Raw genomic sequence first — 24,307 nt, forward strand, 5'->3', positions numbered from 1 at the left:
GGGCAGCTGCCATCTGAGACTTGCCTGCACCTCAGGCCGGCCCTGGGTGGTTGGGGGGCTGAGAGTACTGGGCACCGCAATCTTTGAGGGTGGGGCATAAATTAGCATATTCACTCCTTATTGGCTATGGATGCCTCCATTTTTCTGATGGTGTGAGGGTCAATTAGCATATTTATTAGACAGGACACCTAATGAAGACAGATATGCTCCTGCCTAGTAATTACCAAGAGTATTATAAGCTCCCCGAGTTGACTCTAATGAAGACTCGGGCTGAAAATCAATAAAGTATGATCAGGAAGGAGCTGCACTATAACACAGTGCATAAAATGTTTCATTAACTAATATGATTACCTCATATTAAGTGATGTATCTCATGTAAACATTTATTGATCGATTGATTTTTTTTACAGAGAGGGAGGATAGAGAGTCAGAAACATAGATGAGAGAGAAACACCAATCAGCTTTCTTCTGTACGCCCTCCACACAACCAAGGTATACATGCCCTTGACCGGAATCAAACTCAAGACCCCGAGTCCAAGGACAGACGCTCTATTCACTGAGCCAAACTGTTTAGGGCCTCATGAAAACATTTTAAAATAAAGTGATTGGATATGCTGTCTGAATTATCAAAATCTCTCTTGATTAGCAAACATCTACTTCATTATTTTCATTCCTAGCTTACAGCTTGCATTTCAAAACTACCTTAGTATTGTGAGAACTTCAGAGGCTCTGACATCCTGTTGCTATAGGAATTTAATAAATATAAGAAAGCCAAGTTATTAAAAAAAATGAAGAGTTAAGAAAAAAACCCTCATAGTACTTCAAAACACCTGTGAAAGGGGAGAAAGAAGACTGAGCTGGGCTAACTCCTTCCTCCCAACCACACTGACGTGGCTTACACTGGATCTGGGTCAAGGGCCATCGTGTCTGTAAATACGGGAGACGCATATGCGAAGAGAGACAACTATAAATGAGATATGACAACACAAACAAGCGGTGCCACGGTAAGCATGTGGCTTCTTTCTCAACTCCGGATGAAACCACCTCACAAAGGTAACTGACAGCACACACAGATGGGATCGAGGACCAAGGAAAACCCGTGTAAATACAACGTATCTGTCCCTTCTCTGGGTAGCCAGCTCTTCCACAGTAAGTTCCGTAACCTTGAGTTTTAGTCCTTCCATCCCCCACTCCCAATGCCACAGCTGATGGCAACAAGACAGGTACGAAGATCCCACCACCACCAGGGCTGGACCAGGCAGGCTGAGGGAGGAAACGGTGAACTGTCATGTTCAAGAGGAACCTGACCAGCCAGAGGCATGAGCTGAGCTCACTGTGAGAGGTCCCCAAGGGCGGAGATGTATCAGAGGATAGTGGAGTAGTTGTCCCTGTATAACTGAAAAGGGCTGGGGGAATGGATGGCTGAGCCCCAGGTGAAGGGTCTAATGGCACAGTTCTCTGTTCTCCTAACCATGCTGGGCAAGCATCTCTAAGACAGCTCTCAGTCGGGGTGTCACAAGTGAAGGGGGTAATGTTTGACTGGAGGAAGGAGAGTCCTAAGGCCATCTCACACCTGTGCCAGACAAGGCCATTCCTCAGACACAGAGGGATGGCCACATAGATTTTAGACACAGAACAGACTACAAATAGAACTGGAAAGCTCAATGAGCTGATTCTGTAAAAATGTGATGACAGAATCAGACACTATAAATTGAGGGGAATTTTACAGATACCAAATGTTTTAAATGAGGAAAGAGGTGACAGGAATAGTAATGGGTCTGGAAAAGCTGTTTATAGCTACTTTTTCAGACAAGGCCAGTAAAAAGGAGACTGAGCTCACATTAAAGCTTTTAACTGTTATTAACTCTGTTTAAAATATATTGATGTTCCTATCTACAGACAGCTGTGGCCTCAAAAGCTGGGGATTGTGTAAGCTAGCCCTTTTCTTTCTTCCTCCCTTTTAATGGTTTCCCAAGGGCAAGTCTCAGAAAAAGTTTCTGTTTTGGTTCAGGTACCTCCCAAATTGGGGGAGGGAGGGGAAGGATTTGAGTCAGAAATCATTTAGTGATACCAAAAAAAAAAAAATAATTTCTTCCTGAAGGTTCCATTTGAACGATCAACGCATTATCTGGCTAGGTAGATGAGGTGACTCTTTGGACAACTAAGAAATGTATAGTTATATAATGAATTAAAACTGAGTCCGAACTATTAACTAAAAAGTGTTAAAATAACTAACTTTTTATTTCAGATATAATTTTGTTTGCGGACTATGGAAAAGAGCTTGCTGGGCTAGGGCCCAAATAAGATAAGGGTTGACAAAAAATATGCTGGAGAATTCTTACCAAAAAGTTCTTGCCCAAGGCAAGCACGGGAAATGGTTTACTGTGTATCTTTCCCCTGCGACTCCTGAGTCAGCTTGGAACCCTGGCTCAGGGTTCAGATTTCCAAGGTTTCTGAGAGCTACATCAGAAACTGCAATCCTGATTCACATCCCTCCCTATCCTAATTTTTTTTTAGTAATAAAATGGGGGAAGTTAAATGGACATGACACTGAATAGAGAAAAGTCTATTCTATGAGAAAAAGGCATCACTATTCATTATCCAAGTTCCTGATGTTTTGGGCATCGGCGTAGGAGAGGAATGAGTACTGGAAGCAGCCCCACTCCGGGAGCTATGACAGTGTGGGACATCTAGCTCTCAGGAGAAACAAGGTCCCCACTGAGCCACCCGGGACAATATTAAAAATAAAATAAGGACATCATCCTGAAGAGAGCTCCTAAAAGGCAAAAGTTTTTGATGATGCAAACCAGGCAATTACTATAAAGTTATGTGAAGGCAAGCTGCAACAACAAAAAAAAATAAACTTGAAGCCAAACTGAATAGTTCTAAGACCATTCACCAAGGGTTAAGATGGACCACAAACAGATTCGGGATTGTGGCCCGCAAATCAAACTCATTGGTTAATCACCTGAGTAAAGGATATAAAAATCGGAGACAGAGAGTAGAATACTCTTGGAATTCTTAAAGAGCTGGAGGCAGAAATTTTGTGCAGGGACACCTTGACTGCTCACAGACTCTGCCTTCACCTGTGTCCTATCCACATGGATTTGCCAAAGTTGGGTTTGGAACATGAGTCAAAGTTCAATGTTTACAAATATTTTGCTAGAAACACAAGTACATAGATTGATCACTGCTCATTCTTCTAGAAAGGTAACGGAAACAGGCACATGGCAATAACTTGCACAAGCCTTCTGTCTGGAGATGGAGAACAGGCAACAGTGGGCCATGCTGGGAACAGGGGCAAGAGGAAGGAATGGAAAGCTGTGATTCGAGGGCTCCAGTTCTAGAAGCCACTTCATTTCCTATATCGTCTACCTGGACGGTGAATCTAAAGTAGCCGCAAGAATGAAAAAACTGACAAATACAAGCAGAAAGCAAACACTTACTTCTGTCCATCTTTCACAAAACCTTTTAAAGAAGATCCTCTGTTAGTAGCGATTGCTTTTCCACCAAGGCCGACGATGAGAGCTGTGAGTACTGCACTCTTCCCACCTAAAGAAACAGGTGTTGAGGAATTACATTCATTAGAGAGCGAGAAAAGGAAGTGCTGACGCCTACAATTTGATGTAAAAATTTCAGAATAAAAATGTGAATTAGCCTAACCCTGAAAGTATTACACTCCAATTATAATTTTCTCCCAGTGCCAAAGCAGCAAATGTTAAAAAAAAAAAAAAAAAAAAAGAAAAAAAGAAAGAAAGAAAGAAAGAAAAAAGTGGTATATATAATGAAATATTTAGCTAATGCTATTGGGAAAAATTGATACATTTCAGGAATTACATTTTTGCCACTGATAAGGAAATGGAAAGAAATAGTTGCTGCCTTTTCAACCTAAAAATCCCATTGTACTTTGGGCCATGTATAATCACTGAACTTCCTAACTATATGTACATACATACATATTTAACTCATCTATTTTTTCATGACATTCTAAGTTAATTAAAATTTACTTTTTCCATAAATTCTGAGAAGCCAGAAACTATTTTTAACAACCCTTAAATTCAAGTTCCATTGAGACTGGAATGTTGTCTCCTTTATTCAACGTTGTGTCTCCAATATCTGCTCATAATAGCACTCCCATGAATGAAGTTACATATGAAAAATTTATCAATCATATAAATAAATATTTGGACAATTATTGCTCCTAATTTGAATTTATTCATCAGTTAGCACTTTAAAAGTGTATTTCTTTTTACCCTAACTTACATAAAATATCACAAGCTGAAATTCCAAAACCTACAACTATTATCCAGAATATGATAACCATTTTATTTTGTGCATTCCACCATCAACCAATTCAATCAACTCTTACTGGCCCCTTATCTTCCACAATACAGTCCAAATTAACCAAAACATACCACTGGTTGTCCAGCTGGCATGGCTCATTGGTTGAGCATCTACTTATGAACCAACCAACCAAACAAACAAAAAAACAAAACAAAATATACCACTGGTTAACACATTTAGTTCCTGGGATGCCTTCCGAGTCCCTAGTCTAACTCTCTTTCTTCACTTCTAAATGCACTGCCTCCACTACTTGCATTATTTCTTTCTAAGTTTATTAATAAAATCACTGTTTCAAGAGTTAAAAATAAGAGGAACTAATGGACCAACCCACTAGTCTTTCTTCACTTACTGTCCTTAGTGACCTCCATGTAGCACTGATCCCTCTGTCCATTCTCTCCTTCTGAAAACACTTCCCTCTCGGCTGAATACAGAGTAAGGAAACAAAGCACTAAACAGGCTGTGGAACTACAGGTACCCAGGTTCGTGTCCTAGCAGTGGTAGACTTTGGCACGCCTCCTTTTCCTGTGTGCTGGCTCAATCAAGCTCGCAACACCTCATGCCTGGCTGGTCTATCACAAAAGTTACATCACTGTTCTTTCTAACTCCTGTGTCTTCCCCTTCTGATCAATTCTCCACAGCGTGGCCAATTTGTTTCACCAATCCTGTTCATGTCATCACTTTACTCACAAACTTTAGTTCTCCACTGACTCCTGAATAAAACGCCCACTTCCTTACCATGGCATCCAAGATCCCCAACAGTATCACCTACAACCTGACTCTCCAGTGTCAGCGTTCGCCCCTCCCTACCACGTACAATATGATATCAAGCCATATAAGACTGTTGCCTCTCTGCACAGGCATCCACTTCTACCTCCACATACCTTAACCTTAGCTGATGAGCAATCTTTGCCTGGAACAAAGTAATTTGTTCCCCAATGAGAAAAGTCCCAGCACAAATACCAGCTCATATGCTTTCATTGGTCACAAGACTGAGAAGTTTCTCCCACGTTTGGATGCCCATGGCACTTTATTCATGCTCTGTTACAGCATTTAATAGAAGCAGACACAGGGCTGCCTCAATTACAATAAGGATGGCTTGCCCATTCTTCTATGGTGTGAATCCCAAGGTAAATAGATACAAAAGAACAAACAGGAATTTTATGAATCTTTGTTGCATAATGAACCCAGTGCTAACTTATTTTCTTCACGTGTAGAATGGCAGCAAACACTGAAACTATTCTTGACCACAGTTACAGACCTAAAGCTCAGATTTATCAGCACGAACAGTCGCCCATTTTGAAAAGTTAATGCATTCTAATGTCAATTCAGTGCTCAGAGTGCACAAAGGAAAGCGAAAGCACTTACTTCCATTGTTGCCAACGACAAAGTTAACATTAGAACCGAATTTGAAGGGTCCAAGCATTGAATGACACATGAAGTTTTTTAGCTGAATACTCTCAATTATTCCAACTTCTGCTGCAGTCTATTAAAAAACAATGGAAGAAGACAATCAATCTGCCCAATTCATTCATTATAACCATCCCAACATCTACAGCAGGAGAAAGATCAGCAGTGTCGACCCATGAAAAAAGTTGCAGGAAGTGAATAACATAAACTTCAAACAATGAGTGAAATGAAATTAAATGGGAGCCTTATGTGAGTAACTACTCATTCTAAACTCCTGAGGGAATCTAATAAGTAAATCACAAGGTTTCTTAAGGTAAATAATACTAATATTTTGAGTCAGAAAATTTTCTGTTAGAGGAAGGCTGTCTTGCATTGTAGGGAACTATTTCCCAGAGTAGCTGTATCATTTTATATTCCCCTTTTAAAGTCTTATCGGAGGTTTGTCAATTTTATTGCTTTTTCCAAAGAACCAACTCTTTATATCATTGCTTTTCTCTACTAATTTTTTCTAATTAACAAAAACTTAATAATTAGGTTATTTTACCTCAGTTTTTTAAAAGTCATATTGTTTTTCCTGATATTGAATTATCAGGAATATGACATATGAACCAGACATGAGAAACATGCTAATAAAAAAAAAACCTCAAAGTTTCGTACTTACCAAAGTAGAGGTACCGTTAGTGAAGGCATCTGTACATTCATCTTCATCACCATCTTTATCAAAATCCTCCACCTCCACCTCTTCTTGTCTTGGTCTTTTGGCATTCTCAGGAGAGCAGAAATTATCTTCCTTTCTTTTGGCCATCAGGTCTGAACAAATGTTAACATATTATTGTAAAGATGGAATAAATCAAGTACAGTATCCATATGATTATTCCACATACATTAAACTTAACAAAATAAACCAGACGAAGCTTAGTTATAAGTACTATGCTCATTCATTCTGACTTTTAAAAGGTTAAAATGTCATCTGCATGGAGAAAGGGGTCCATGAGCAGAATGCAGGTGTCACTAGAGTAAGGTGACCAGACATCCCGCTTTTGGTGAGACAGTCGCGATTTTTAACAATTTGTCCCGCATTCCCCACGGGACAAATTGTTAAAAATCGCGACTGTCTCACCAAAAGCGAGACGTCTGGGCACCTTACACTAGAGGCTAGAAAAGGCAAGGAAACAGATTCTTCCCTAGAGCCCCCAGGAAGGAACACAGACCCACTGCCGCCCTGACTTTAGCCCAGCGAGGCGGTCAGACTTTTTCCCTACGGAAGAATAAGGTAATACATCTGTGTGTGTGTTTCTAAATCATCTGCACATGGAATACTAGTTGATTTTACTTCCATTATTTATGGCCACCATTTTACTGATATGGGCCTACCTAAATAGTTTGACTCCTAAATTCACAAAAGGTACAAGATGTTTGTACCTTTGGTTTCTAGTTCCCCAGATGTTTTAGAGATGGCATAATGCCTTCTGAAATTATTTCTGAGCAATCATCCAACTTTTACAAGTTATAGAGTAACAGTCAATCGGATAAAACTTTTTAAAAATATTATTCTCCCAAAGAAGTATATTTTGAAGCAGTGTTGCCTAGCACCAGTAATTTCCCTTAACCGTTCCTTAAAGAAAGTACATGCTCATTGACTGTTTTACCAACAGACTATAAAATTTATACCTGGAAAATGAATATATTTTAAATTACACAAGATTTTCTAAACATATGAAAACTGCACTTCAAGTCGCAGCTGATAGTCTGTGACTGAAATTAAATGTTATGACTACTCTGATTGCTGCTTTCATTTTTCTCTTTAAAATGCATTTAAGACCACAAAAGATAGCTACCTAATCACTGTTTGCTGAATGAAGAGACAAATCCTTGGCACAGGTAGTCAAAAGTTTCTAAGATACTAGAAAAGAATGTGAGAATAGTTTTAGGCTCAATCAATTTCAGTCTCTCAAGTAGTATATACACCATGGCAACCCTGTTTGTGCCGGGGGCGTGGGCAGCAGTGCATTCAGTGCGAATTTCTCTTTTATGGATTTGGACTAAAGGCTGTAGTCAGTCCTCCCTAGAAGTGATGTCCTGAACACAGGTCAAGAAAGCAGTCCTAAGTGCACGTGTGTGCTGGGAGAGAGGGGGCTAGTGCAGCTATGTCACAGAGCATGAGTAGGTGTGCAGAAACAGAACAGGGACTCTAGAGGAAGGGTGTGGAAGAGAAAAGGAGGGTGAAGGAAACACACTCATGCAGTGATACTTTTTAAATAAAAAAAAGCACTGCTTCTCAAACTTTCATTGACAGAACCAATTTCATAAGTATTGAATGCCTATGCTTATTTTGGAGGAACTATTCCGGAGAACAATCTTTGCAAGTCTGTTATTATGACAATTTATTAAGTGAAATCAGTAGTTCTCCTATCTTTTTTAAAGCTCTGAAATAACCTCTATAACATGACATTTAAATGTGTTTGGAAAGTGAGAAAGAACTAGGCTTAAAGCTAATTAGATAGTGGAGACTGTTCTAAAGTTACCTTTACGAAATCATCTCACTTCCTGTCTTGTATATTGGGTTTTACAGGTTCACTATATCTTCTTGAATTGGAAAATAAAAATTTCCCCTAATTTTTACTTTCCAAAATATTGATAATTTAGAGCCCCAAATACACTACACAAAATCACCTTATATTTTATAAATCCTCAAACATAGTCATGACTCCTTTCATGCAAATTTTATTTCATTAAATTTTTAAGATTTCTTTCTGAAATTAGTTCTTTGTTCCACCAAACCTAGCTTTTCTTCAATGGTAATGTTTTAGCATTTATTCATATAGTTTATACAATCACATATAAGGGATATGCAGTGAGACTAGATCTCCCACAGCGCAAGTTTAAAAAAGGACAGACTTCCGCTTCCATAGGATGGAATAGGTGTATTTTCCCGATTCCTCCTGCTTAGTAAAACTAAAAACCTTGAACATTATATATACCGTATTTTCCGGCGTATAAGACAACCCCCTAATTTTACAGTTAAAACATAGGTTTAGGCCTATATTCGCTGTATAAGACTACCCCCCATTTCCGAGGCAACACCAGTTCTTTTTTTAATAGACCGCCTCTCTGACTCTGGCCAATCTGAGCAGGCTTTTTTAACTGTATGTTTTATCTGTAAAATTAGGGGGTCGTCTTATACGCCCAGTCGTCTTATACGCAGGAAAATACGTAAAAAAGACCTAAGACTCTGAAAGAGAAGGAGGCAGACTGGATAGGGACCTCACCACCCAAGGAATGACCCCCTGGTGATTTCCCTGAGTTTTTGCTTTGCTTCAAATTTCTCAGATTTGGAGAAGACAGCAACTGGGAAAACACCAACAGGTGCAGGTGCAGGGGAGGTGGAAGACAGGGTGGAGCCAAGGAAAGCTGTTCTCTCTAGCCAAAGGATCAGGAAAAGGGCCCACGACAGAGAACTTTCTGGCAAGAATTGCTCTATTCCAGCCAAATACCACTGAACAAACTGTGCCCCACGCCCCCACGCCCCCACGCCAGCGAAGGCCAAGTGGGTAACCTGGCCTTCCGCTCTGGTGAGGCTAAAAGGAGTCATCTCAACCTCCCAACGGGGCTGCTGTCAGAGAAGGCTGTGCAGGCCCAGGGAGAGCCATGGCAATGACCTCAGTGGAGATGGCCTGAAGAGCGGAGACATTTACCCCTGCCAGGCAGCAATAGGGTGCCACCCACTCCCAACTGCCCTTGCCTGGTGTCCGAGGAGGCCTTTACCACTGCCCGAGAGGTGACCATGTGGGGAATGGAAGCTTCCACTTGGCTCAGCTCAAACTATGGCAAAGCAAAGAGCTCGGGGAAGTTCTAGATCAGAGTCTCTATGTCCACGGCCCAATACCGTGGGGCAGCAGTTCTCAAAGGTCATGGCCTCTCAAAAGATCTACAGTCCTCAAAGAACTTTCGTTTATAGCTATCAATGTTTTCCATATTATAAATGAAAAGTGTTAAACTTTAAAGAACACACAAGTACACATTCTATCAGTCGTGAGAGCAATGACATCATCACATGTCTTAGAACCTCTGGAAAGCCCCACAGTACATTCAAAAGCGGATGAAAGTGAAAGGGGAGAGAACATCTTACTATTATTACAAACAGTTAACCTTGTAGGCCCTGTGAAAGTCTCAGATGCTGCTGTGGGAGACACTGTAAGCCATCCCTGACACAGGCCATTGTTTACAAGGCAGGGCCAGCAGAGGAGGAAGTCAGAACAGCAGAAGGCTGACCACAGAATGACTTCAGACTTGTATTCAGAGCGCAGCCCAAGGACCAGCAAGCAGCCTCTGTATCTCCTTGGAATGTGTTGGACTGCCAGATCTCAGGCCACACCCCACAGCAAATGGACTGAAGCTTCATTTTAGAAGACCTCAGAAGCTTCCTAAGCTTATTTAAGTCCGAGAAGAACTATTGTAAACAACATTAAAGGACTTGGACTTTATCCTATCCTGAAGGCAACGATGAACCTCATTTATCATGGTATATCATGTATCACTCTAAAGGTATATTAGTTAACATCCAAAGGACTTTTAACCTCAACAAATGTCTTTAGAAACATTACCATTACAGTCACAATTACATAATGCCCAATATCCTTATTTTACATTAATTTAATGTTTATTTTGAATCTCTTACACAACTCAAAAACTTGAAAATCATATATATTCCTCAAATTATTTAATAACAAGAATCAATGGACATATATTTGAGTATGTTTTTATTGATTTCAGAGGGGAAGGGAGAGAGAGAGAGACAGAAATACCAAGGATGAGAGAGAATCATTGCTTGGCTGCCTCCTGCACGCTCCACACTGGGGATAGAGCTCACACCTGTGCCTGTGCCCTGACCTGGGATCAAACCGTGATCTCCTGGTTCATAGGTCAGCACTTAACCACTGAGCCGAGCTGGCTGGGCTCAAAGTATATTAGTTTTCACTTGTTGCTAATTTAAGTTCCCTAGAATGCCATCAAGCCATTTCCCCCAACACTTTCTCCTCTCCCACCCCATCCATCCTCCATTCATTTCTCAATTACGGAGCAGTAATTCATTTGTTATAGAAGAGCAAAGAAGAAACATTACTTTCAGGTTTGCACAACATTAAGTGCCCTTTTAGACACTGTTTTTATTAATGCTTAATAACATGATCTTAGCAGGCACTCACAGAGCAGCTGACTGATGTTAGAATTTTACCATTCCTAGAAAATCAAACGAAACTGGGGGAGAGAAATGAACAAAGGTGAGTGTGATAAGTTTCTTAGTGAATGTGAGATTCTACACTCCACAGAAGGTAGTGTGCTACATGAAGACGATGCTTTTTATTTGCTGTGCTTAGTCTGGGATTTGCCGTTTGCTACTAGGTTGCCATGGTAACCTGCACCTAACAGACACGGAAGGATCCTACCTTTTATAATAGGAATCACTTTGTGATTTAATGATAATGGGTTTTTAAAATCACATATAAATGTCTCAAGAGGTAGATACAGGTTAAAACAGAAAACCTGTTTCCAATAGGTTAAAGAGACATAGATACGGAAGATCCCCTCCCCCAAAATACTTTTAAATATTCTGGAATACACAAAAAGGGGAGGAAAAGGTCTCCACTACCCTATCAGCTATATATGGGCTCTGCATGTAAGTATGTAAGTATGAAGTTCTTTGGTTTATCTCTTCTCTTCCCTCCAACCCCACATCCAGGTATGTCAGTCTGCTCCATGCCTCCCTGCTTCGGATATAATTTTGCTGGCCAATTCCTGACAGTATGTGTGTAAGAAATTTGATAGACATCAGATGCATTTTAACAGGATTATAAATTTCCAGATTTTAGATTTTATTGTGAGCACCTAATAATTCATGCTTCCCATTTAACTAAGCTGGAACTAATAGCAGTGAGAGCAAACATAACAGTTGGAATTCTCAACAAAAAAAATCATAGTTATAAAAAGGCAAATTGCTACTACTTCTGAATCTGCTGTGGACTGTTTACTTCGTGCCCAATTCCACTCCAACCGCCACCATGGATACATTCATTGTGCATTAAACAACCTGATTTTTAATGTACTCAATTAATCAAGCACACTGCTTAATTAATAGATAACATTATATAGATAATAATATAAATATTTAAGTTAAGCACACTGCTTGGAGTATATCATGAAATCATATGAGATACAATAGGTAATTATATAAATATTTAAGTTTAAAAATCCAATTAAGTCCACCCATCAAACAATCCCAGATAAGTGAAACTGGAAAGTACTAGGCACAGAGTTTCAGTTAATAAATTCGAACAGATTTATGTTTTAAGAACATCCTGTGGCCTAAAAGTAGAGGACGGATGGGCAAGAGACCAGTCTCTACAGATCGCGTGGGAACTGAACAGAAAAAACAAAGGCAATACCAGGAGATGATGGGAAGAGATGGAACCTGGGGGAGTAGAATTAATATTTGTCGAATAACCACTTGCTAGACTGTGTGCTTGGCTTTTGCGATAAACATTCCATGGATTTCCCTTAATCCTCAGCATCCTTAGGGAGTGTCCTTATTTTACAAAAGGGGGCACTGAGGCTCAAGAGGACCTTTGCCCGGGTTTACGTAGCCCAGATCCAAACCCAGGTTTGTCAAAACCTAAACTCAAACCTCTTTAGCGCCCAAGTTCCTCCAGGTATGGACGACTGAATTGGACGGTTTAATTGTTTACGGCCTGTAAACTGGCTATTCATCTGTCCATCTTCTTGTCTGCCCTTCGTTAATGTATAAAAACTACATGAGAGATCCTATTGTGATATGTCCCTCCAATGTTCCTATGCTTTATAGAAATTTACTTGGTGTTTAATGCTCAGAAACAACCTTCCCATTTCATGCTAACATGCCATTAGAGTTAGATGAAGCAGGTCTGGCCAGGAGGGAGGATACAGAATACATTAATCTTGTTTGAAAACACTGAGTATGAAGTGCTCCTAGGAGGCCAACAGGCAGTAAAACACACTGCTGCAGCGGTGGGCTGGGGAGCGGAGCTGAGAAAGCCACAGGAATTATTTTGAATTTGGTCACCAGCGAAAGTGTGTTGAGTGAGGCAAGATGTATTTCATTAATTAGTGAATCAAAAATGCTAATATTAATGCAAGTGACTGTACTTAACTCTCAGTCATCGGGACTTCTGAGTCGACTGAACAGTAGCATTTAAATATGCCTTCAATATAATGTGTACTATTAACGGTAATTTGTGTTATGTACTAATTCCTGAAAAGTAAGCCAAGTACAACTTTGATTAATTTTCCTAACTTAAATCTAAAAGGGATAGTTAGGATTTAGGCAGGTTTTATATAAAATTCTACATCTAAGCACTCAGCAAAATAAACCTTTGAGTAAAATCTGTTTTTCGCTGTAACAATTCTTAATATGTCAACTATACTTACTTTTTGTCAGGTTCAATAAGTGCCTTAATACAGATTATAGGTAAACGTAGAGCTATAACTGAAACTATCTCGCACACGCTTCCCACCCCAATATATTTAAGAATCCTGTGAGTTAGATATTATGTTAATTTATGCAATTACAGAAGAGGAAGTGAGACTTAACTAACGGAGATGGTACCCGTTTGCCCCAGGTCAGACACCACCGGTTCTGCCTTGTACAAAAACATGCTTTTTAAATAACAATCGAAGGATCTCAACATTTTTTTGTAGTTACAACCCATTCAGGAAAAAGAAATTCTGAATGCACATTTCCAAAGAAACGAAGTACTCTGTACACTTCGCACAGTAACAGAACAGAGAGAGCAAATCTAAGGAGGTCTAACACGCTCCCACCTCACCTCCACACTCAGGGAACAAACTACCTGCAGGCCAGCGCATCTGCTACTGAAAATTTTAAAAAGACTACATAGCAGCCTTCTCAAAGCCAGGGAATTCGGACTTTTTCTTTCTTTTAAATATACACTCCAGAATAGCTTGTCTGGAAAACCCTCGCTTTTAACCTCCTGCTCATGAAGTATAACTGTCTTCACAAAGCATGGCTTTTTCTAGGAATTATCCCAAGCCCTCCGGGTCCCACACCCCCTTCTCTACCCTGAGGTCCTGGGTCCCGCAATCCCCCGATTGGGGGGGTTCCTCTCCCGTGCATTTCCGCAAGAAAACAGGGGAGAGAAAAACGCTACCATCCAAGACCCAAACATCACAATTTCATTTTTCTAGAATATGCGCTTGGCGTTTCCATGAACCTGGGCTTCACCGCACAGGCAACTGCAAGTGGTAGTTGCAAATCTCTCTTAAACATAAGTTGCTTCGGGCGAGGTGATCACCATCAGATTCCCGATAAGCGCCCCGTGCCCCACAGTAGCCTCGCCCTTTCACCCCGCGGCCCCTCCGGCTCCTTCTCGCAGCCCCCGGCCCGGCGGGGACCCGCAGAGGCTGCCCCCGCGCCCGCCCCGGCGGCTGCCCGGAGGGGCCCGGCGCCGGCGGGCAAGTTTCCCGCGGCAGCGGCGACCCGTGCCGCCCGCAGGGAGGGCGCCAGCCGAGCGGCACCGGCCGGCCGGCCCGCCCAGGCCCGCGGGGACCCTGCGGGACCCGGGCCAGCCGAGCCCCGGGGACCCGGGCGCCCCCACACGGGCTGCGGGATGCCGGCGACCGGGGCAGCGACGGGGACGCGACCCGGGGCACGGGAGAGCCGAGGCGCGCACCGTCAGCCTACCTCCAACAAGTCCGAGTCTCCCCGAGGAACCCGGCCGCGGGAGGGTCGCGCCGCCACGGGGCGCTCCGGGCCGCTCGTCCGGACGCCTCGGCCGCGGCTGGGAGCCGTTGGCCCGCGGGGAAGCGCGCGCCGGCGGCGGCAGGAGGAGGCAGGAGCGCGGCCGCCCCGGCGCCCACCCCGGGACGCTCCGCGCCTGCGCCCCGCCCCCCCGCCCGCCGGGACGCCGCCCGCGCGTGCGCGGTCCGGGGTTTTCGCGCCACTGTTGTCCACGGGCGGGGCCGGAAGTGCCCCCGGGCGGCGGCGGGGGGGCGGGGAAGCCGGGAACAGCTGGGGCTGCTGCGCAGCGGCCGGACGCACGCCGGGCGGCGCGCAGGGGGGTGGACGATTTGCCTAAGTGAGAGGGAAGATGGCCCGGAGGCCCAGCAACAGCTCGGCGCATGCGTACCACGGCGCGGCCGGGAGCTGGCGAGCGGTCGGGTCGGGGCAGGGGGCTGGGGGCCGCCACTTCCCGGAAGGGGCGGGGCCTCGCGCGGCGGCGCCGGATTTGAAGGGCTCCCGGGAGGCTTCCGCGTCCGGGCGCTGCGCCTTGTCCGTGGGCCTCTGTGTGGGGAAGGGAAACTGACATTTTTTTTTTTCCATTTTCTTTTTACTTTCTCTTTTGGGGAAGAAGAGTAAACTCAGAAACGGGAAGCAGCTAGTTAGGACTCGGGCCCAACTGGTACATGCCGGAGGGGCGCCTTCCAGAGCCGAGGAGAAGGGGTTGTCGGGGTAAGTCCCACGGGCCGTGGAGAGGCGGCCCCGGGGCCCGGCACTGGCCCTCGGCCCTTTGGCCGGTGGTTAGCGGGGAGCCGTGTGTCCGCGGCCCCTTGGCCGGTGGGTTAGCGGGGAGCCGTGTGTCCGCGGCCCTTTGGCCGGTGGGTTCGGGGGGAGCCGTGTGTCCGCGGCCCTTTGGCCGGTGGGTCAGGGGGGAGCCGTGTGTCCGCGGCCCTTTGGCCGGTGGGTCAGGGGGGAGCCGTGTGTCCGCGGCCCTTTGGCCGGTGGGTTCGGGGGGATCCGTGTGTCCGCGGCCAAGGGCGGTGGGTTAGCGGGGAGCTGTGTGTCCGCGGCCCGCCACCCCCGGGCCGGGCTCCAGCCCCTGCGCCTCCCGCCCGGAGCTGACCCGGGGCGGGAACTCGGGGTCCCGGCCCCTCGGGCTCTTCCCTCTCTGCCAAGGCCTCTGCGTCCTCCACGGCCTTCCCCTGGGCACCCCGTGCGGCCAACGCCCACGCCTGCTCTAGGCCCTCCGGGCCAGCCTACTGATCCCCGTGGGACATACCCGGGTGCCCCCCTCTGTCAGTGTGAACGTGGTGCTGGGAAAGCAACTTCCATGACAGCACTTGCCTTCAGGCATGATGGTTAACTAAGGGCCCTTCTTCCTCCTCACCCCCCCCACCGCGCCGGCCTGTATGTAAGGCTGCTCAGTAAATCTGGGGCCATTAAAGTGGGTTAAGGTCGGGTGCAGAAGGGCCTTGACTTCGCTTTCCGCGCCCGTCTGCACCCGACCTTAACCCACTTCTAACGTCTGTGCGCAACTCCTCACGCTGGCCGATCTAGAGCGGCAATCTTTCTGGCTTCCTTTCCAGATGGGGACACAGTGGCATTGACCGCTACCCCAGTCCACCCTCAGATGAGTGGATGTCAGACGTCTGGTAGTGAAATTCCTTCCACCAAAGCCACCTTTTTACTTCTGAAGATAATCGAATATATATGTTGTAGTCCCACGATGGTCCTTGCCTTGATACAATAAGTATGACATAGTCCTAAACAGAAACGCTGTGATATCTAGGCCAAGGGGTCCTGTTGGTAAACAAGGGGGAACTTTGGGAGGCGCCTGCTTTGATGTCACTTCCTTTAGGAAGCTTTCCTAGAGTTGGTGGTTAGATACTCCTGTAGTTCCCTCTCCTATCTCAGTACCTGTACTTGTCACATTGTTATAGTAATTCTTTTTACCTCTAGTCTCACTTCCACTAAGTTTCTTGAATTCAAGGCTTAATCTTTTATTATTGTATTTCCAGCACTTAAAAGAACTTGCGATAAATAGTAAGCAATTAATGTTAATGGATAGCTAAGTTAAGCCCAGATTATATTCGGCTTTAAAGTTAGAACTAAATTCATATGAAAATAAAACTGACGGAATTTAAAAAAAAAATTAATGAAATTATGTGAGAAATCCCATACAGTACAATTTTTAAAATAAGTTTCTAATGTTTTGGCTTAAAACTGAAGTAAAATTGCAAAACTGTTGTTTTACTAGTAATAAAATGTATTTTTGCATGAACCAGGCCTTTTTTTATGTTTTTTTAAAAATTTGATTCATTAGTGGCATTAGCAAGGTTCTGTGCTTTTCTCACCTCATTCAGTTTTATAATCAACCAATAAAAGCTTATTAGCTTTTAAGGAAGTTTTAGGAGCATAAATTGATTTATGAGCACCATATGGTTACATCAAAGGATTTGTTTTTGTTTTAACCTAATGTGAATTTTAAGCACTTTCTTTAAACTAGAAATTCTTGTTCTTTCAGCCAAGTAATAATATCTGAAATAGAGTGATTAGATTTTTTTTCTTTCTGGTATCAAGCTACCAAAATTGGTCATGAGATTCAAGGATGTCAGAATCTTGTAATTAATCTTGTTAATATCCTTCATTTTGGAGATCAGTTAAATATGCCTTCCCAAGGGTATACAGCTAGTCAATATTATATCCAAAACCAAAATCCTAGGTTTCTTATCCCAAGTACAGTGCATTTTTACTAAACTAAATAAACTGAAGCCGCTAATAGGTTATAATTTATTTGTTATGGGTTATTCTGACTGTTGACTCACATAAGTAATCATGTATCACTCTAAATCTTAAGAATTGTGAATATGTTAGGAGACTTTTATATGTAATATACATAGACTGCATGATCAGATTGACATCAATCAAATTATTACATTATAAAAGTAGAGACTAATCAAATCTCACACCACAAAAATTTCAAATTTCACCACATTTAAAAAAAAAAGTAAGGCAAAATGATACATAGTTTTGGGTGAGTTTGACATGTATAATATTTTTAAATTTTATGAGTTATTTTCAAGTAACCTCATCAGAGTGATCATGACCTCATGCAAAAACCATTTGTTCTATCTTTGAGTGTAGTTGCACTTGAATATCTTAAGAGCTGTTGCATTCTGTCCCTTTTTGGAACTTTATTTGCTTTTATATTTTTGTTACTTAATGTCACTTTGGAGGAAGGAGTGATGCAAAGAAAGTAACAAGAAAGCAATAGGTCATGGAAATACATATTTTGTATGAACTGCCATCTTAAAATATGTTCTGTTGTTATTTTTCATAAAACAGACATTTTACATAATTTTATCCTTTCAGAACTATTGAGGTATTCTTTTAATATTCTTCTGCTTTTATGAATTATTTTCACAAGGAACATAAATGCTTTTCAAAAGAAAATTAGACAACTTAAGATGCAGATCTACTGAAGATAATCCTAAAATAGTATTTTAAGAGTCTTTTAAATTTCATTTAAATTACATACTAAATTACATTAAAAAGTGTTCTGAAACAGTAATTTTACAAAAAAAAAGTTGTTGTTTTTTTTGCATTTTACAACTGGCTCTAAGGTAGCACCATATTTAAAGAAGTAAATTAACTTGTGACAAAGGTTATATCACCTTTAAGGAAATTCACTATTAGCAAAGAGATGATGATTTTAATATTTTTGGCTCTTAATCAAGGTTACTCTGGCGTCATTAGAATGATTACGTGGGGTGGAGAACAGAACAAAGCTAGAAGCAGGGGGCCAGTTGGGAGACTATTAGAGTCATATATAGGCAACACTAGGGAGTGTCATTAGAAATGGGGACTTAGTATAGATTTTGGAGATAGATAACTTGCTGATCAAGGGGCTATTAGAGAATGAAGTAAAGAATTAAAAATGACTAGGTTGCTGAAACTGGTTTGGCTCAGTGTTTCTCTCTTCCTTTCTTAAAAATCAGTAAAAATCCTCGGGAAAGGATGAAAAAAAACATACCGCAGTGAATATCTTTGTACATACATCTGCACACACCTAAGATGTAAAATAAATTCCTAGGAGAGCTATTGCTAAGTCAGAAGATACTGGCACTTAAAATTTGACAGCTAGAGTCAGGGTTACATACAAATAAAATAAGATCAGTTATGATAATTGTCCTCTGGAAAGAATTGCGTAATTTATTCAATATCAGTCAATTCCAGTAAGCACCTTGCTTCACAAATAAAAGGAAAGCATAACTCCCCCTCAAACTTTGAGGGTTTTTCTTTTAATTTTATGTGTTCTGATCGTTAATATCATATTTGTCTTATTTCTGTTCATAATAATGCCTTAGTAAATGTGTGTGCCTCACTATTTTTCCAGAAGTAAGTGCAATTTTTCACATTAACAGAGGAATGAAATCTCAACTCTTGAATCTGTGCTGTAGTGTGCATTCCAACCAATGGGACTTCTTGATGTGAAATCGACAATGTTAGCACTGAGCCACCATTAACTACCTAATTCTGTGCATTCAAATCTGTATGTGCCCTGTATGTTGAGATATCAGCAAATATTTGTGCAGTTCTTCATAAAAAGGAGTGCACAAAATATACTTGGATTAAAGGAACAACAATATAGTATTTTTATTTATTTAGAATGGTTTTGCATTAACCTTTTGACTTTTTTTTTTTTTTTTTTTTAATCCAACCTTGTGTTTTGGAATGAAGTTCGTTATTGAGAGGATGATAATCTGGATGTATGTGTAGTCAGATTGAATCATTTCAAATGCTGCATTATATTTTTATCAAATAATAACAAAAGAAAAAAAACAGATATAGATGTTTAATAAGGAAAAACTGGCCTATAGAAAATACCAAAGAGGTTATTATAATAGCAGAATTTAAGCCAATTTTGTTTTTCAAATGTCATGGGCATAGAAAGAGTTTAGCAATAGTTTTATCTGGATTGTGCAAGTATGGATGATTTAAAAATTTATTTTTTAAAGATTTTTATTTTTCCACTATGAACACATGAGACCTTGTAATTAAAAAGGCCTTCAACGCTCTTTGAAGAGATAATTCCATATACCTCGAGTTTCTATTTTCTGTCTTCAACGTTTCCTTCAATAACCTCTTCCCCCTTCCCCCTTGGTTTATTTGCTTTGTTTGCATGGGTCCTTGCTTATGTTTTTTTGTTTTTCCTGATCATGATAGAGGCTTGTTTGAAAATCAAGGAAGCGCCGAAACCGGTTTGGCGTAGTGGTAGAGCATCGGTCTGTGGACTGAAAGGTACCAGGTTCGATTCAGGTCAAGGGCATGTACATTGGTTGTGGGCTCATCCCCGGTAGGGGGTGTGCAAGAGGCAGCTGGTCGATGTTTCTCTCTCATTGACGTTTCTAGCTCTCTATCCCTCTCCCTTCCTCTCTGTAAGAAAAATCAATAAAATATATTTAAAAAAAAAAAAAATCAAGGAAGCAATTTTCAATAAGATAAATATGATTTACAGCATCTCTTTTTTTCTACTTGTCTTGCATTTGTTCTTGTTATTAGCTGGAACAAAGCCAATGATCACCATTTTTTGGGGGGGGGAGTAATTTTTATTTTCTATTTTTCATACAATGTTAAGGTAACCATGTGAAAAAATCTTATTCTCAGCTGCTGCTAAAGAAGACATAGAAAAACAGAGGGAAGAATGAGGAAGGACAAAGGAGACCATTGATATTTGAATTATATTAAATTTAAAAATAACTTTTTAAGTACTGCAAAGAAACCCAGATTTGGTGACATGTAAATTACTTATAATCCATTCATTGCATCAGCATTTTATAGCCAGTATGTCATTTACCACCATTGTTATTATTTTTATTTTTTAAATATATTTTATTGGTTTTTTTACAGAGAGGAAGGGAGAGGGATAGAGAGTTTGAAACATCGATGAGAGAGAAACATCGATCAGCTACCTCCTGCACACTACCTCCTGGGTATGTGCTGCAACCAAGGTACATGTCTTTGACTGGAATCGAACTTGGGACCCTTGAGTCTGCAGGCGGATGCTCTACCAGGGGTCTTCAAACTACGGCCCGAGGAGTCTGATCCTGCCCGCCAGGTTTTTTGGGCAGTGAGCGCAGCCAAGGTGTTACAGTAGGAATTAGTAGTTCATATAGTCCGGCCCTCCAGCTCTCTGAGGGACCGTGATCTGGCCCCCACTTTAAAAAGTTTGAGGACCCCAGTGACTGGTTAGGGTCATTTACCACCATTTTAATGGCTTAGGTATTCTTGGTTGATTCCAAAAAGCTGACAAGTGAAAGAAATAAGTAGAATCCTCTATTTATGAATTATTCTTATGTAATGCATAACATATTGCTTGAATTCCTGTTCTAAGCTTTTGTGTTTAATAACAATTTTTGAAAAGTGTGTTTCTAATAACAGCCGATAATAACCAGAATGGGAGTGAGTGACTTGTGGCAAATTTTGGAACCTGTTAAGCAACACGTCGACTTGAGTACTCTTAGTGGACAAACCATTGCTGTTGATCTGAGCCTCTGGGTGTGTGAAGCACAGACAGTCAAAAAAATGATTGGAACTGTCACGAAGCCTCACCTCAGGTACAGAACGTTCTTAGAATATAAATGTATGATTGCATAAATAATTCATGTCTTGGTTTTGAGATTTTAAAAATATTAATGTGCCTAAATCTGCCATCTCTATATTGATGACTCACAAATTTGTACCTCTTACCTTCTGAACTCTAGACTCACATACATAGTTGCCTATTTAATATATTACTTGGCTGTTGCCATGACTGTAAGCCAGAAATTTGGGAGCCATTCTCTCCCTGTTTTACCTGGCCCAATGTCCAGTCGCTCAGAAGTCTTGGCAGTTCTTCCAAAAGAAACTTCTGTGTTTGTTCATAGACGTTACTGTCCAGAGGCACCACCTCAGTGTGTGCCAACATCATCTCTCATCTATACAGCGGAATGACTTCTTCACCGGCCTCCCTCCCTCAGTCTGAGCCGCCATTTTCCATATAGCAATTAAAACAATCCTAAGTTTCCCTTGCTTAAAAACATTCAAAAAACAAAAAATTCAGTGGTTTCTTAGTCCCATGAAAATAAGATACATAAAATGTTATTGCATATAACCTTTTAGGTACTAGTCTAATGTTCTTGCCATTAACGACATGCCGCTATGTTGGCTTTTGCTATCAATATATGAGGATTAATATATGACTAATTTTTATATTTCAGGAACTTATTTTTTCGTATCTCACATTTAACACTAATGGATGTAAAACTGGTGTTTGTTATGGAAGGGGAACCCCCAAAGCTGAAAGCTGATGTCATAAACAAGAGGAATCAAATTCGGTATGGGCCTTCTGGAAAAACATGGTCTCAGAAAACAGGGAGATCACATTTTAAATCAGTGTTAAGAGAGGTGAGCATTTGGATATGATTTGATTATTCTTATTGTACTGCATATAGAAGGCCAGTGTAGGTAGAGAAGAGTTTACATTTTGGAGTGAAACTGACCTAAGTTCAAGGCCTGGCTCTCGCATCTTGAAACTCTAAGGTGTTCTGCAAGTTTTTAACTTATTTAAAATAAAAGTTTCCTATTGTGTGAATGAGGATAGTAATACTTTGCAGGGATGTGCTGAAAATTAGAGAAAATCTCCAAATATCTAATATCTATTGTAATTAACTTGTACATAGTAGAGACTTGATACATGTTACCTTAATGACATCTTTATCACTTAAAAGAATTCTCAGAACAGAGATCCATTAATTCATACTTCACTCATTCAGAATTGATGATAGTTCATGCATTGAACATACATATTTGACTTTCTTAGGGCTTTGTCATTTTTAAAAATATTTATTGTTATATTTTAATGTATCTACATATTACTTATAAAATGTTACATATTTTTATAAAAGTTAAAAAATTATCCGTAAAAAAAAAATTATCCATTTCATAAATTATGGAAACAATAAGAAACTGCTATTATTTTATCTTTTTTCAAATGTATATATTTTTAAAACTTGCCATTATAGTATAATACATAAATAATTTTTATCTTGGACTTTTCATTTAATATGTCATGTCCATATTTCCCTCTTGTTACATTTATGAGGCTATAAAATCATTACTCAGGATTGTATATATTGTTTACTTTTTAGCTCTTCCATTATATGTGAAATTACGATGCACATTTTTTGTGTACATAGTTTTTTTCTGGTGATTTGGGATTTTTAAAATTACCCAAAATGATTAGACCAATGATTTTATAGCTACTACCAATTATTTTCCACCAGTATAGATATGAAATAAGCAATTTCAGTGCACCCATAAGAACACAGAATGATAGGAGATTTATCTTTGTATTACTTAGTATTCAAAATCAAAGATATTGCTTTGTTTATGTAATACATATATATACATATTTAATATGTATTGGTCTTTTAATGGTTTTCTAAAATTTAACCTAGTTTTAGTCCCTCTGTGGATAATGGTCTTTGCCCCACTTATCTCTTAAAGTTTTAATTTTTTGTTGTTATTCAAGTTCTTTCGATATTAAAGATATAAACTTTTTATCATATTTGCTTTTAATTCATATCCTTGTTTTTCTTTTCAATTTATTTCTTTAAAAGGTATTATGTAAGTTAATAATCATTTTCTCCTGAAATTCTGTTTTTTATTCTTAGGTGAGTTAAAAAAAAAATAGTTTTTAATTAGTAGCTATTCCACCTTAATGACTATCAATAGTTGAAGATTGGATTCTAATTATTTCTTCTGTAAACAGTTACTGGAAATAACCATGGTACACATACTTAGAGCATTAAATGCCCAGAATAAAGTAGTCTATCCCTCCCTCCCTCCCCCCCCCCCCTCTCTCTCTCTCTCTCTTTTTTTTAGAAAATTACTCCATTTTTATTTCTTTACTAGAGGCCCAGTGCATGAAATTTGTGCATGGTGGTGATGGTGGTGGGGGTGTCCCTCACCCAGCCTGCACACTCCAATTTGGGATCCCTCCGGGATGCCCAACTGCCCAGTTAGGCCCGATTCTATCAGACATCCCTCTCACAATACAGGAGTGCTGGCTCCTAACCCCTTGCCTACCTGATTTCTCCTAACTACTTCTGCCTGCCAACCTGATCACTGCCTAATCACTCCCCTGCCAGCCTGATTGATGCTCCCCTACTGGCCTGATTGCCCTTGACTGCCCTCCCCTGTTGGCCTGGTCACCCCTAACTGCCCTACCCTGCAAGTCTGGTTTCCCCACAACTGCCCTCCCTTGCAGGCCATCTTGTGGTGGCCATCTTTTGTCCACATGGGAGTGGCCATCTTTGACCAGATGGGGGTGACAATTTTTGTGTTGGCGTGATGGCCAATTTGCATATTACCTCTTTATTATATAGGATTACAATAATTGGGGTGTTCTTAGACATTTTGCTCAGTGTTACCTGCCTATTATTTTCATATTTCTGTACCCTCAGTTACTAGGCCTTGCTTCCTCCTACTCCACTGCCAACTTTTATTTATAAGCATGAAAGGCACAAATTAGTCTTCTTCCAACACCACATACACCCTCATGGGACAGGGCCTTAGGGTAGGGAAATTTACAACCAGCCTCATCACAAATTCTCTGCTGGTTTTTGAAGAGCTGAAATGACAAATAGCACTGGAATCTAAAATAAATTTCAAACTTGTTTATTATGAAAGAATTTTCTTATCTAGAGGAAAGTTGAAGTAACTATAGTGTTGCCGTAAAACAATACC

The 24,307-nt window shown here is 41.0% G+C and overlaps 2 protein-coding genes and 1 long non-coding RNA gene across 3 annotated transcripts in view; 1 reads left to right on the forward strand and 2 right to left on the reverse strand.

Annotated features, from left to right (window-relative positions):
* Positions 1-14,699, reverse strand: part of SMC6 (structural maintenance of chromosomes 6) — a 50,174-nt gene extending 35,475 nt beyond the window's left edge. The window contains exons 1-4 of the mRNA XM_084900389.1: positions 14,483-14,699; positions 6,413-6,561; positions 5,710-5,827; positions 3,447-3,552 (exon numbers count right to left, since the gene is read on the reverse strand). Of these exons, the coding sequence (XP_084756515.1) occupies positions 3,447-3,552; positions 5,710-5,827; positions 6,413-6,556 (368 nt within the window). The 5' untranslated portion in view covers positions 6,557-6,561; positions 14,483-14,699. The remainder of the gene's footprint in view (positions 1-3,446; positions 3,553-5,709; positions 5,828-6,412; positions 6,562-14,482) is intronic.
* Positions 14,700-14,792: 93 nt separating this feature from the next.
* The window catches only part of GEN1 (GEN1 Holliday junction 5' flap endonuclease), a 28,455-nt gene continuing 18,940 nt past the window's right edge, over positions 14,793-24,307 (forward strand). The window contains exons 1-3 of the mRNA XM_084900390.1: positions 14,793-15,250; positions 20,960-21,135; positions 21,778-21,964. Coding sequence (XP_084756516.1) covers positions 20,975-21,135; positions 21,778-21,964 — 348 coding nt within the window. The 5' untranslated portion in view covers positions 14,793-15,250; positions 20,960-20,974. The remainder of the gene's footprint in view (positions 15,251-20,959; positions 21,136-21,777; positions 21,965-24,307) is intronic.
* Positions 20,115-20,933, reverse strand: LOC311630884. The gene is made up of 2 exons (XR_014796477.1): positions 20,765-20,933; positions 20,115-20,603 (listed from the first exon to the last, which is right to left on the reverse strand). It is a non-coding gene; the product is annotated as an uncharacterized lncRNA (long non-coding RNA).

The sequence above is a fragment of the Pipistrellus hanaki genome (assembly GCF_964339955.1).
Source record: "Pipistrellus hanaki genome assembly, chromosome: 12".
Lineage (NCBI taxonomy): Eukaryota > Metazoa > Chordata > Mammalia > Chiroptera > Vespertilionidae > Pipistrellus > Pipistrellus hanaki.